Raw genomic sequence first — 14,293 nt, forward strand, 5'->3', positions numbered from 1 at the left:
CCGTTCCGGGGGGCGGGGGGAGGGGGGTTGCCACAATCTCTTCCGGTAATGTGTACCGGAAGCGGAAGTGTGGTGTCTAAGCTGTCAGAGTCGATGTGTTACTAGGTGGTACCGGCATTTAAGAAAGTCCTTTGGCTTTACTTTTCCTGCTTCTAGATCGCTTCCCCCGTCGCGGGTGGGATTGCAGGATCTGTGGTGCGACATGAGCACCATGTTCGCTGACACACTTCTTATCGTTTTTATCTCCGTGTGTACCGCTCTTCTTGCTGAGGGTAAGAACACCTACTTTTCTGACGTTTGGTCAGTCTCCGGGAGAAGGAACCTGGGGACCCTCGTGTCACCGGGAAGTAAGGTCGCGAGCTTTTCTTGCTTGGGAAGGTCATCTACTCTACGACATGGGGACTCGGGGCAATGCTTTAGCAGGAGCAAGAGGAGTAGAGTGGAATTGATTGCCGAATTTTCTTTGGTCTACAGTATGTTTCACATCCGTGCAAGTGTAAACCCCTTCAAATCATGGTACATTTGTTTTGTTTGAAAAGTCTCTTGTCTTTACATTTTTTAAAAAAATTAGCAAGGGGTAAATATAAAGCAAAAAGTTGATACCGCTCCTTCCCTAACAGTTGTTGTTGTTGTTGTTGTTATGTGCTGTCGAGTCGGCCCCACTATTAATAGTTCGTTGTGATAGTCCCGAACATTTGCCTATGTCACTTTTACTTTTTCAGGCATAACATGGGTCCTGGTTTATAGGACAGATAAATACAAGAGACTCAAGGCTGAAGTGGAAAAACAGAGTAAGAAGTGTGAGTATGGCCACATCCCTTTAAAAACAGTATCAACATGTCAAGCTCATTGAACGCATGTTTGCCATAACATTTTAGGAGCACAGCTTTGATACAAAATTTTACAGGAATACATAGAGAAATCCAATTCGAACTGAAGTCTCTAAAAATGTAAGACTTGTATGCCAAAAACAAAAAAAAAGTATCATACAAACTGAAGCGGAGCAATGTACCTGGGAAGGTATATATTATGTGCTGTGGTGGTTCTGAAGGAGCTCTGGTGTTGTAGCGGGTGAGACATTTGGCTGCTAATCAGAAGGTCAGAAGTTCAAACTCACCAGTCATCTTTCATGGGAGGAAGATGAGGCCATCTTACTTCAGTAAAGATTTCCAGACTTGGAAACCCAGTGGGAATCATTATGAGTCAGAATTGACTTGATGGCAGTGAGTTTGGTTTTGGTTATAATGGTTTTGAAGAAGACATCCCATTCATTTGTGACAGACTATGGAAGCCTTCATGGTGCATATATATGGTCTTGGAGTCCTTCTTGGATCATTAGACTTTGGCTAGAGAATGAGATGAAGGAAGGAAATTCCAGGCAAAGTAAATAGCATATGAGCAAAATTGTGGAAATTTTAATATCTACAGTGTGTTTGGATAGGAGCAAATAATTCTTTATGGTTGGTGTGAAGAGAAGTGGTGTCTTCAGGGAAAAGCCAAGTTTTAGTTGGTTGAGGAGATTGAAGGCATATTTGAAAAAAAGCTTAAGAAAAAAAATAGTTTGTTATCTTTCAAATAAAACAGGATGCAGCTGAGAGGGATAATAGAAAGATGGTGAGGGCTATAATATGAATGTTTCTTTATAGGCCCAATTTGGCTTTCATTGTTATTTTCTTATAAGGATTAAACTTTTCATATTAAAATTCCTTTAGCTTTCTATATTATATGAATTTTCTGTTATGTCCTGGTAAGAATTTGATGTTTTCTTTTTTAAAAACATCCCATTTGATCCACACAACAACCATTTGCAGTAATTGTATAAATATTTACACATTACAGAAAAGAAGATAGAGGCTCAGAAATTGACATCTCAGAGTGAACAAAGAATAAGTAAACTCAATTTTTAAAGAGCAGTTACCATTCCTTCACTTACTCAGTGTTGATAATGCATCACAGCATATTTAAAACCAAACTTAGGATCTTTACCTCTACAAATGAGCTCTTCCAGAATTTCCCTATCTTGGTGAATGTTCGCTCAATGCTTCCAGTAGTGCAAGCAAGATACCTTAATACCTTTTCTTCATTTGTCTTCCAGAACACTACCCTTTCTTGGTTTTCCTCTTGTCTCACTGGTCATTCTTCCACAGCTTCCTTGTTGGTTCCTCTTGACCTCTTTTTGTTGACCTGAAGTAAACTTTAGTTTTTTTCTCTATGCTCACTCCCTAAATTTATATCTCTACCTCTCTTTCCTGGGTATCACTCATACATCCAACTATCTATCAATTTGTTATCTCCACTTGAATGTTTAATAGACATCTCAAGTCCAACGTGTCCAAAATTGAACTCTTGTTCCTTACTTCGAAGCCTACTTTCTCTGCAGCCTTCTTCTTGGAGGTCAATGACAATTCTATCCCTCTAATTGTACTCCTCTTTCATTCTTTTCTCATAACCCATTGTCAGCAAATACTGTTGGGTTACCTTTAAAATATATCCAGAATCTGAACACATAATACAAATTAAGTAAAGGTAACTTTTGACATACCTATTCCTAGCCCAATCACTGGTAAATATAAAACCATTACACTATTCCTTTCTAAAAGCTTGTTACTCTATTGTCATGTTAATTGAAATGGCATCAGGAAAAGTTGGTCTTAGCCTTTTTTGCCTCTTCTCATTCTTCTACCCTGTGCATATGTCTGCCTTGCCACTTTTCTTTGCTGTAATTGTTACTTAATTATCTTCCCTCACTGGATTGCTCTTTAGAGAAAAAGGGTTGTGTCCTATCTTTTTGTCTATCTAGAATAGTGCCTATTATTTAGTTACCCAATAACAGAATGAATGACATCTTACTTTCCATAGTAAATATGAGAGTGGACTACAATTAGCCATAGTAATCTGAGAAACAGAATTTGAAAATTATGCCCAGACTTTACCTAAAGTAACCATCCTCAGTTGATGCCCTGAAAATCATCTCAGTTTTAATTATGATTGTGATGTCATATAATCCTGTATGGTATTTGATTAGCAATGCTTACACTATTGTTTTATTCTCTGAATGTTGTGTCTACCCTTTACTGTCAGCAGGTGTGGGAGTAGGCCAGTTGACTTACCAAGATCTATAATCAAAGTCAGTGTTTTACTTTAATTTTCTTTCATTCATTCAGCAAACATAAAGCACCTTTGTTTCTTTAGCATAAAATGTAATTAATTTTTCCTGTATTATTAATGTTGTTTACAGTGGAAAAGAAGAAGGAAACAATAACAGAGTCAGCTGGTCGGCAACAGAAAAAGAAAATAGGTAAGATGAGATAATGTTCTGAATGAAATTTTTAGGTTAGTTAAAAAAAAAAAGTAAGTATTAGATGATGAAAATAAAATAAAGTTGTTAATAGTTGTTTTGGTCATTTAGTGCTGCTATAACAGACATACCACAAATGGATGCCTTTAACAAACAGATTTATTTTCTTACAGTTTAGGAGGCTAGAAATCCAAGTTCAAAAGTGCCAGCTCTAGAGGCTGAGTGAAGGCTCCTTGATCTTGGGCTTCAGCTCTGTCTCTTACTCCTGGCCCACCAGAGCTGGAGGTGCCTCTCAACTTAGGGAGCTGCTGACTGCTGAGGTTAGCAAAACCAGGGTCAACAAATACAATGGCACAGTCCCAAGATTATCAAACAACATGGCAGGCCACTAGTTCAGGTCCAGGAACAGTCCCAAGATAAGTGGACAGCTAGGCAGACTGCTGAATGAAGACTTGGCTACAAGCAGTTTCCACATCTGCTAAAAAGCTAACGACCTTTCTCAAAGCTTTTTCTTATATACTGGACCAGCTACTCAGCTGCTTATAGTAGATTCCACCATGGAGTTGATTATCAATTTAATCATGGGGAATAACTACATCCAGCTGCCCAGGCACTCAAAACCAGGCCCAGCCAAGTTGACATATAACCTTAACTACTACAGTAGTAGTGATAATTCATGTTTATAATTTTATAGTTTACAAAGTACTTGCATACTTTATCTCGCTTGGTTCTTAAAACTACTTTGTGAGATAGGTAGGATAAGTTCAAGAAATTGCTTTTTTTTTGGTATTACCTGTGAAATTTTCAGTTTTAATAAAATAATGTTGACAATTGTGGCGAATGTGGTTGAGGATTCTTGGCTTATGTTTGTGAAGTATTTTTTTTTCTCAGATCTGAGATGATTAGTTTCTAAGACATTTATTTGACTGCTAACCACAAGGTTGGCAATCCAAACCCACCAGGCACTTTGCAGAAGGAAGACTGGGCAATCTACTTCTGTAAAGATTTACCACCTTGGAAACCCAATGGGGGTTGCTATGAGTTGGAATCAACTTGGTGGCAGTGAGTTTGGTTTTTTGGTTTGAGTTACTTGTGTTGTTTATTGCCATGGTTTCCTTACTGAGCATTGATTAGTAATGGAAATCCACCAAGGAGTACGAGATTTAAGTAATTTTTATCTAGTCTGAGTAATGACTATATGTTTTTGTTTTTTTCAGTGTAATTTAGAATTTCACAATTCTATTACAAAAAGATAATTCATAAATGACTAGGTATAAATTATGTTTATACTTTGTTAGTACTTTATGATTCTGAAATCAGCAAAATATTGTGAAATTGTATATTTGGTTCAAAATTATGTCTCTTTACCGAGATCGTATTGTCGGAGCCCTTGTGGCACAGTGGTTAAACACTCGGCTGCTAACCGTAAGGTTGGCATTTTGAACCTACCAGCTGCTCCATGGGGGAAAGATGAGGCAGTCTGCTTTAGTAAAGATTATAGCCTTGGAAACCCTATGGGGCAGTTCTGCTCTGTCCTATAGGGTTGCTATGAGTTGGAATCAGATGGCAAAGGGTTTGGGTTTTTTTTGTTTAAACGTAGATAACTGCTGTTATAGCCAAGGGGAGAATTGTACCAGTCTGGACTGTGTCAATGTCCTATTCTGATTAAAGCTTCTCAATTTAGTGCAAGGGTATCAGACTTTTTAAAGTGATCTATTAATTTAGTTCTGTGGTAAGCTGCTGCTGTACATCTACTCTGTGCCTATAACTGTGCTAGGCACAGAGAAACAAAGTAAGAAAAGATTGTGACTTGTAGAAGCTCTGTCTGGAAAGGGATAACAGACCAAAAAATAATCTCTATGTAGTATAATAAGCACATTTATAAAGAGATATTCTGAGTGTTATAAAAGTACAGAGAAAGGATATCCAAATTAAAAGTATCCTTGAAGAGGTAATTCTTTAGCTGAATCTTTGGGCTTTAGTGTGAATTGTTGTTGTTGTTGTTATGTGCTGTCGAGTCAAACCCGACTCATAGCGACCCCTCCTTGGGTTTCCGAGGCAGTATCACTACGAAAGTAGGATTTCCCAACCTTCCTTCTGAGGAGTGGTTGGTGGGTTTGAACCGCCAGCCGTCTGGTTAGCAGGCAAGTGTCTTAGCCACTATGCTACCAGAGCTCCTAAAAAAATCCTGATTGAGTACTTATTTACCATGTACTGTGCCAAGCACTTAACATATTTTTAAAACTTTCATAATAACTATATAAGGAAGGAACAGTATGATCCCATTTTTATAGATGAGTACCTTGAGATTTAAATAATTCGCATAAGGCCATTCCTGATCCGTAGTAGATAATGGGATTTGAACCTAGTCACTTAGGACTCGAGGGTCTGAATTTTAAATGTATATTGTAAGCAGAAGGATGTTGTTAGGTGCCATGAAGTCAGCTCTGATTCACAGCAACCCCGTGTACAACAGTACTAAACACTGCCTGGTCCTGTGCCAGCCTCATAGTACTTGCTATACCTGAGACCATCATTGCAGCCACTGTGTCAGTCCATCTCGCTGAGGGCCTTCCCCTCTTTCATTTACACTCTTATTTACCAAGGATGATATCCTTCAGGGAATGATCCTTTCTGACAACATGACCAAAGTAGGTCAAATGAAGTCTGGCCATTCTTGCTTCCAAGGAACATTTTGGCTGTACTTCTCCCAGGACAGATTTGTTAGTTCGTTTGGCAGTCCATGGTACTTTCAGTATTCTTCACCAACACAACTCAAAAGCATCAACTCTTCTTTGATCTTCCTTATTCATTGTCCACCTCTCACATGCATATGAGGTAATTGAAAATACCATGGCTTGTGTTAGGTGCACCTTAGTCTTCAAAGAGACATCTTTGCTCTTCAGCACTTTATAGCAGATTTGCCCAGTGCAGTATGTCATCTGATGTCTTGACTGCTGCTTCCATTGGTGTGGATTGTGGAACCAAGTAATGTGAAATGTTTGATGACTTCAGTCTTTTCTCCATTTATTGTAATAATGCTTGTAAGCCCCGTTATGAGAATTTTTGTTTTCTTTATGTTGAGATGTAATCCATACTGCAGACTGTAGTCTTTAGTCTTCATCAGTAAGTGCTTCAAATCATCCCCACTTTCAGCATGCAAAGTTGTGTCATCTGCATATCGCAGGTTGTTAATTGAGTTTTCCTCCAATCCTGATCCCTTGCTCTTATTCATATAGTTCAGCTTCTCTGATTATTTGCTCAGCATACAGATTGAACAAGTATGGTGAAAAGATAACAACCCTGACACACTCCCTTCCTGAAGAGGAGGCAGAGGATAGGCATGTACAAAAGCTTTAAGGAGTAAAATAGCAAATAGTTTAGTATGACAAATAAAAGCTATATATAAATGTTCAAGCAGCTCTGGTGGCGTAGTGCCTAAAGCATTTGACTGCTAACCAGAAGGCTAGTGGTTCAAACTCACCAGCCACTCCTTGGAAGGAAGGTTGGACAATCTACTTCTGTAGTGATACTGTGCCAGAAACCCAAGGAGGGTTCGCTATGAGTCGGCTCTGACTTGATGGCAGTGAGTTGATAAATGTTCAGGCAGATGAGTCTAGAGAAATAAGTAGTGAAGCACTTGGCTGCTAACTAATAGGTTGGCAGTTCAAACCCACCAGCCACTCTATGGGGGAAAGATCTGGCAGTCTGCTTTTGTAAATATTTATAGCTTTGGAAACCCTGTGGTGCAATTCTTCTGTCTTTTACAGGGTCTCTATGAGTTGGAACCAACTTGATGGTAGTGGGTTTGTTTGGTTATTTTTATTTTGTTTTGTTTTAGTCCATAATGGTTTTTATAAATTAAACTGGGAAATTTAATTTATATCCAGAATGCTTCAAAAACAAAAACCAAACTCACTGCCTTTGAGTCAGATCTGACTCATAATGACCCCTCCTTGGGTTTCTGAGGTGGTATCACTACAGAAGTAGATTGCCCAACCTTCTTTCTGAGGAGTGACTGGTAATTTGAACCGCCAGACTTCTGGTTAGCAGTCAAATGCCTTAGGCACTGTGCCATCAGAGAATGCTTCAGAAACCCATTAATGGATTCAGCAGAGGATTGACATCATTTTTTTTTATTGTGATTTGGGTGAAAATTTACAGAGCAAATTTACATACCATATAGCAGTTCACATACACTTTGTCTCATGACGTTGACTACAGTTTACCACAATGTAACAGCTCCTCTCCCACTTCCTCCCCATAGTTACCTCTTCCCTGTGTCCATCCCTCCATGCACTCCTGCCCCCTGAGCTGTCTGCCTGTGCATAAATAGCCCTTCTTTCTCCCATGATTGTTCTCTCCAAGAAGTGTATGTACCTCAGGTAAATGTTCAACTCATATGCCTGTCCGTTGTTTGGCTGGAAGCCACAGGTGTGTGTTCAATTCCAGACCTGAAGGGCAGCTAGGGGCCATTGTCTCAGTGGTTCCACCAGGCTCTATCAGACCAGCAAACTGGGTCCCCCCCTTTTTTTTGCCTCTAAATGATTTTGAGTTTTGTTCCATATTGTTCTCCCTCTCTATCCAGGATCTCCTAGATAGATCCCACTCTGAGTGGTTGACATTGGTAGCCAGGCACCATGTAGTTCTTCTGGTCTCATAGTTACATAGGCTGAGGATCACGTGGTATACCAGTCGTTAAGACTAATTGTTTCCATGAATTTTTGGTTTTCTTCATTCTTCTTTGTTCTGGGCGAGGAGAGACCCATCATTGCATTTAGGTGGCTGCTTGCACGCTTTTAAGATCCCACTCGCTACTTGCCAAAGTAGGAGGTGGAACAGTGTTTTCTATAGTATGTTATGCCAATTGAGCTTGATGTCCCCTGCGACTATGGTCCCAAGCCCACAGGTTCAACTACTCGGTCCTTCTGGGTAGCTGGCTGTGACCAAGAAGTGACTACAACCTTGTCCCTTGTCAGCTCCACTATACAACTGGGAATTTAGATCACACAAATAAACTTACAGGACCACTGTCTGCCAATCCTATACATGGTCTTTAGGTATACTTCCCGGTTCGTAGACATACCTACTAGTTCAGCCTGTCTACCCATCTATCCACCTGTATACTCATGTTTGCCTTCACTGACAACGCAGTACTGTATCTGCAAAAGGGTTCATCTTTGTTGTCTGTACCTCCCATGTACTTCTCTATGTCTTTCTCTTCCTCAGTGCCACCATGTTGATCACTCACATTTGGTACATTGCCCTTCTCTTCACCCAAATCAATACTTATCTCTTACTATCTAACAGTGTTCCCTACCCTCCCTTCCTAACCCTGGTAACCAGCAAAGAAAATTTCCTTCCACAGATAAGCCTTTCCTTGACTTTTACAATAATGGACTAATACAATATTTGTTCTTCTATGATTGACTTATTTCACTCAACATAATGTCTTCCAAGTTCATCCATGTTATGTGGTGTTTTGCAGATTCTAGGTTATTCTTTAAGGTTGCATAGTATTCCATTGTGTGTATGTACCATAGTTTGCTTATCCATTCCTCAGCTGATGTACACCTAGGTTGTTTCCATCTTTTGGCTACTGTAAATAGTGCTGCGATGAACATGGGTGTGCATATGTCTGCTGTTGTCATGGCTCTCATTTCTTTAGGATATATACCTAGTAATGGAATGGCTGGGTCAAATGGTATTTCTAATTCCAATTTTTTAAGGAATCACTATACTGCTTTCCACAATGGTTGCACCATTTTACAGTCCCACCAGCAGTGTATGAGAGTCCCAGTCTCTCCATATCCTTGCCAACATTTGTTATTTTGTGTCTTGTTGAACTTTGCTACTAGTGCTGGAGCAAGGTAGTCTCTCATTATTGTTTTGATTTGCATCTCTCTAATAGCTAATGATTGTGAGCATTTCTTCATATGTTTGTTGGCTGCTTGAATACCCTCCCGGGTGAAGTATCTATTCATGTCTTCTGCCCATTTTTTAATTGGATTGCTTGTCTTTTTGATATTGAGGTATTGGAGTTTTCTATAAATTCTAGAAATAAGTCCCTTGTCAGATATGTCATTGCCAAATATTTTTTCCCAATTTGTACATTTTCTTTTGATTCTTTTGGAGAAGTCTTTAGAAGCACATAAAAATTTGATTTTTAGAAGGTCCCAGTCATCTGCCCATTTTTTAATTGGATTGCTTGTCTTTTTGATATTGAGGTGTTGGAGTTTTCTATAAATTCTAGAAATAAGTCCCTTGTCAGATATGTCATTGTCAAATATTTTTTCCCAATCTGTATGTTCTCTTTGATTCTTTTGGAGAAGTCTTTGGAAGCACATAAAAATTCGATTTTTAGAAGGTCCCAGTCATCTGGTTTCTCTTCTGCTGTTTGTGCATTTTGGGTTATGCTTGATAGTCTATTTTATCATATATTAGGGCCCCTAAACTTGTCCCTAGTTTTTCCTTGAGGAACTCTATAGTTTTAGGTTTCACATTTAAGTCTTTGATCCATCTGGAATTAGTTTTTGTATATAGTGTGAGGTACAGATCTTGTTTCATTTTTCTGCAAATGGATATCCAGTTTTGCCATCACCATTTATTAAGCAAACATTCTCTTCCCCATTTAATGGATTTTGGCCCTTTGTCAAAGATCACCTGACCATATCTGACATCACATTTTGTTTAAGGAAGACAACTCAGAATAATTTGGAGAATAAATTGATAGCAACCATTTTAGAGGCAGGGAAGTCAGGAAGCTCTTAAAGTATCCCATACATAACAGTGATAGGAACCAGAACTTGGTCAGATTTAGTGGGAATGGAATATATGGTACAAATACAAAAGATAAAGAGGAGGTGGAAGTAACAAGACTTAATGACATTAGTTGTAGCAAGTGGAGAAAGGAGTGAGTCTAGGACAAAGCCCAGGTTTCTGATTTGGAGAGGACTATTGGAGGAGGATCAGATTAGATGAGGATGGGGAAGAAAAGAGAAGATGCTATTAGTTTTGAACACATTGGATTGAAGTACCTGTGAGACAGTAGGGTAGAAATAGATTTGGTACACAGTTGGATGTACAGTTTTGGAACTGGCAGATAGATCAGGGCTACAGATTGATTATAGAATCATATACTTAGGAGTAGTGATTGAGTCAGCAAAGTAAATGAGATTACACAGGGAGGGCATAAAGGACAAGAAGAGCAAACAAAGAGTTGAAGATGGAGAGAGCCTTGGGGAAACATAGGAGTTTGGAGGAATAGCTGAAAAAGTGGAGCTCTGAAAAAGTATTGCCAGAGAAGTTAGAAAGGAGAGAAGTTGAGGGAAGAAGAGTCCAAGGGTGGATGTGAAAGTGCCTAATAGTGATTTTAGTGAAAACATTTCCAGTGACATGATGGGGACAGAAGCCAGATTATATGAAGTAAGAAGATAATGCTTAGTGAGGAAGTGCAGACATTGAATGTGGACAATTCTTTCAAGTAGCTTTACTCTAAAGGATAGGGAAGATACAAAAATTGAAGGCAGATTACTTTCTGCCCTTCAGTTGACAATACAGAATATATCAATTCAAATATCTTAATATGGAATGTAACCTTGATTTCTTGCTTACCAAAAAAATTGATCAGAATTTAGAAGAAATAATATTTATGAAGAGTTGCTTATCAAAATCTTTTTTTAAAAATATTTTATTGTGCTTTAGGTGAAAGTTTACATAGCAATTTAGTTTTCCAATCAATAGTTCATACACAGATTATTTCATGACATTGGTTGCCATCACCACAACTTCCCAGCACTCTTGCTATTTCCTCCCTGGGTTCCATGTTTCGTTTCTCCTGGTTTCCTTGTCCTTCCCTATCTTTTCCTTCTTGGTTTTGGGCAAATGTTGCCCTTTGGTCTCATATAGTTGATTGTTCTAAGAAGCACATTCTTCATGGGTATTGTTGCTTGGGACCAATGACTCTTCAATTCTAAACCCTTTTGGTAACTACAGAGAGCTTGGGCCAGGGCATTGGGTGTAACCCTACCTCAGTGCCAGCCTCTCCCAGCTTATTCTCCTGTTTTCCTCCTTCAAATACTAAAAGCCAGCACATAGCAAGTACCCAATAACTGGGTGCGGATGAGGATGATAGAAGCATGCCCCAGTTTCCTCAACTGTAAAAGGAAAACTCATTGCACAACCTTGTAGAGTTTTTGTGAGTGTAGATGACTTCTGGTGGCCAGCGTTCAGAGCTGAGCCTGGTGTGTGTGTTAATTGTCACCACGAGAATATTGTGGTTTATTGAAATGGGGCCCACCCGCTGCCATCGACCTGGCAGGATAGGCGAAAGGATTGCCATCTACCTTGTGCAGTGACTACAGATCATTATCCTTAGGTCTCCTACTTCCTACTGGAAGGAAGAGGGAAAGAGAGAAGAGGAAAGGAAAAGACTTAGCTACTGAGTAACCTTCTGCTCTGCTTCACCCCTCATGTCAACCCTGCTGATTAAGTTTTATTATTCCCACTTACCATAAGCAACCTGAGTAGACCTGCAGCCTAGAAAGTTTAGGTTACTTATCCAAGTTCTCAGGGCTTACGAGAGTTAAACAAAGTTCAGGGCAGAGCAGAACTCTGAAAGGAGACCTATCTTTCCAGCAACCTCCAGTGTCCTGCAACCCCTTCAGGGTTTTGGACAATAAAGGAGGGGGTTTCCAGTCACCCTCTAGGAACATTTAAAAACTAATTCACCTCTTGCCTTCTTTTTTTTTTTGTTTCTTGATTGAAATTTTTTTTTTTTTTTAATTGTGATTTGGGTGAAGATTTACAGAGCAAATTCACTTTCCATACAGCAGTTCACATATACTTTGTCTCGTGTCATTGACCACAGTTTACCACAATGCAATAGATCCCCTCCCACTTCCTGCCCATAGTTACCTCTTCCCAGTGTCCATCCCTCCATACACTCCTGCCCCCTGAGCTGTCTCCCTGTGTATAAGCAACCCTTCTTTCTCCCATGATTTTCTCTCTAAGGAGTGTATCTACTTGAGGTAAATGTTCAACTCACATGCCTGTACTTTGTTTGGCTGGAAACCACAGGTGGTGTTCAATTCCAGACCTGAAGGGCAGCTAGGGGCCATAGTCTCATGGTTCCACCAGATTCTATTGGACCAGCAAACCTGGTCCACACCTTTTTTTTTTCTCCAAATGATTTTGAGTTCTGTTCCACATTGTTCTCCTTCTCTATCAAGGGTCTCCTATGTAGATCCCCTTCCAAGTGGATGACAGTGGTAGCTGGGCACCATCTAGTTCTTCTGATCTCATAGTTGTATAGGCTGCAGACTGGATGGTGTACCAGTTGCTAGGACTAATTGTTTCCATGAATTTTGTTTTTCTTCATTCTTCTTTGCTCTGGATGAGGAGAGACCCATCGTTGCATCTAGATGGCAGTTTGCTAGCTTTTAAGATCCCAGTCGCTACTTGCTTATCAAAATCTTAACAGAAGTTACAAGATATAATATGTATGAGGAATTGCTCGGAGGAACCACAACCTAGCCATCCTCTTGTTGTTTTTAGTTGTCATCAAGCCTGCTCAGACTCATATCAGTCCTGTGTACAACAGAATGAAACGCTGCCAGGTGCTCCGCCATCTCCATGATCACTGGCATGCTTTAGCTCGTTGCTGTGACTGTTGTGTTTTATTGAGGCCCTCCCTTGCCTTTCCTGGCCCTCTGCTTCACCAAACTTGACATCTTCGTCCAGCAATTGATCTCTCCTGATGACATGTCCAAAGTAACAATATTGTTTTGATCCATAGGGTTTTTATAGGCTAATTTCCTGAAGTAGGTTGCTAGGCTTTCTTCTTAGTCTTACTTAGTCTGAAACCTATCTACCATGAGTTACTTTCTTGGTATTTGAAATACCAGTGGCATAGCTTTCAGCATCATAGCAACATACAAGCCATCCAAATGTGACAAACTGACAGATAGGTGGTAGATCCATTCTCTAAATATTGTAAATTTTACTTTTAGAATAAGCCAGACTGTCAGGATTCTAGAAATCTAAGTTGCATTATTTTGGACTTCATAAAATTGCTAATAATGGGTTTCACCTTGGCATTTGCACCATAGGCACATTATAGAAAAACCCAGCTAGGTGTAATTTGTAAGAGCCCTGGTGGCACAGTGGTCAAAACATTCATCTGTCAAATGAAACATCAGTAGTTCGAACTCACCAGCTGCTCCTAGGAAGAAAGATGTGGCAATGTGCTGCCATAAAGATTTAGCGCCTCGGAAGCCGTGTGGTATACTAAAGGGTTGCTATGAGGAGGAATCAAAGTGACAGCAGTGGGTTTGGTTTTTGGTTTTGGTGCAGTTTGTAGCACTACTACTAAATATTTTTAAGAATGTTACCCACTGCTCTTGGAAATGGTATCTGTTGGTTTTCAGTGTTGGGAAAAGCAGCAATTCTCATAAATAATCAGTTTATTTTTATCATAAGGATGCTGTGTTCGAACTGATTTTTTTTTCCCCTTTGAATTGGCTACTAATAAACCTAGTCAGATTTGCTGTTTATCTACATGAACTTTATAGATCCAATTAAATGTATTTCTGTGTATTGATCCTATCTATAGTTTTATAATCATGTAACCCTTTGCCCAGATTCCTCACTTGAGATTATTTACCTATAGAGCATTTGGGGTCTGTAAAGAGTGATACTGCTGCACTGAAAGGAGAGGGTTTTCAATAAGAGGGGAGTGGTTGGCAATATTCAGTGTTTCAGAGAGACACAATGTCATTGGTTTTCATTATATGGAGCTCTTTGATACAATCTTTGATATAGCCATTAATTTGAAATGAGTTGTGTATCGCATTTGAACGGAAGTTTTTATGAAAGTTCCTTTTTTTTTTTTAAATTGTGGTTTGGGTGAGAAGTTCCTCATTCTTAATGGCCAGAGCAAATGTTTTGACTGCTTTTTGTTTTCCTCTCATAGAAGAGAAACTAATTTACTTTTGG

The 14,293-nt window shown here is 39.4% G+C and overlaps 1 protein-coding gene across 1 annotated transcript in view; it reads left to right on the forward strand.

The window, feature by feature from the left end:
• Positions 1-202: 202 nt before the first annotated feature.
• TMCO1 (transmembrane and coiled-coil domains 1) overlaps positions 203-14,293 on the forward strand; it is a 75,091-nt gene continuing 61,000 nt past the window's right edge. Inside the window, exons 1-3 of the mRNA XM_007937743.2 lie at positions 203-272; positions 723-800; positions 3,239-3,298. Of these exons, the coding sequence (XP_007935934.1) occupies positions 203-272; positions 723-800; positions 3,239-3,298 (208 nt within the window). The remainder of the gene's footprint in view (positions 273-722; positions 801-3,238; positions 3,299-14,293) is intronic.

This window comes from Orycteropus afer, unplaced genomic scaffold, assembly GCF_000298275.1.
Source record: "Orycteropus afer afer isolate SDZICR_OR568_19922 unplaced genomic scaffold, OryAfe1.0 scaffold00044, whole genome shotgun sequence".
In the NCBI taxonomy this organism is placed as follows: Eukaryota; Metazoa; Chordata; class Mammalia; order Tubulidentata; family Orycteropodidae; genus Orycteropus; species Orycteropus afer.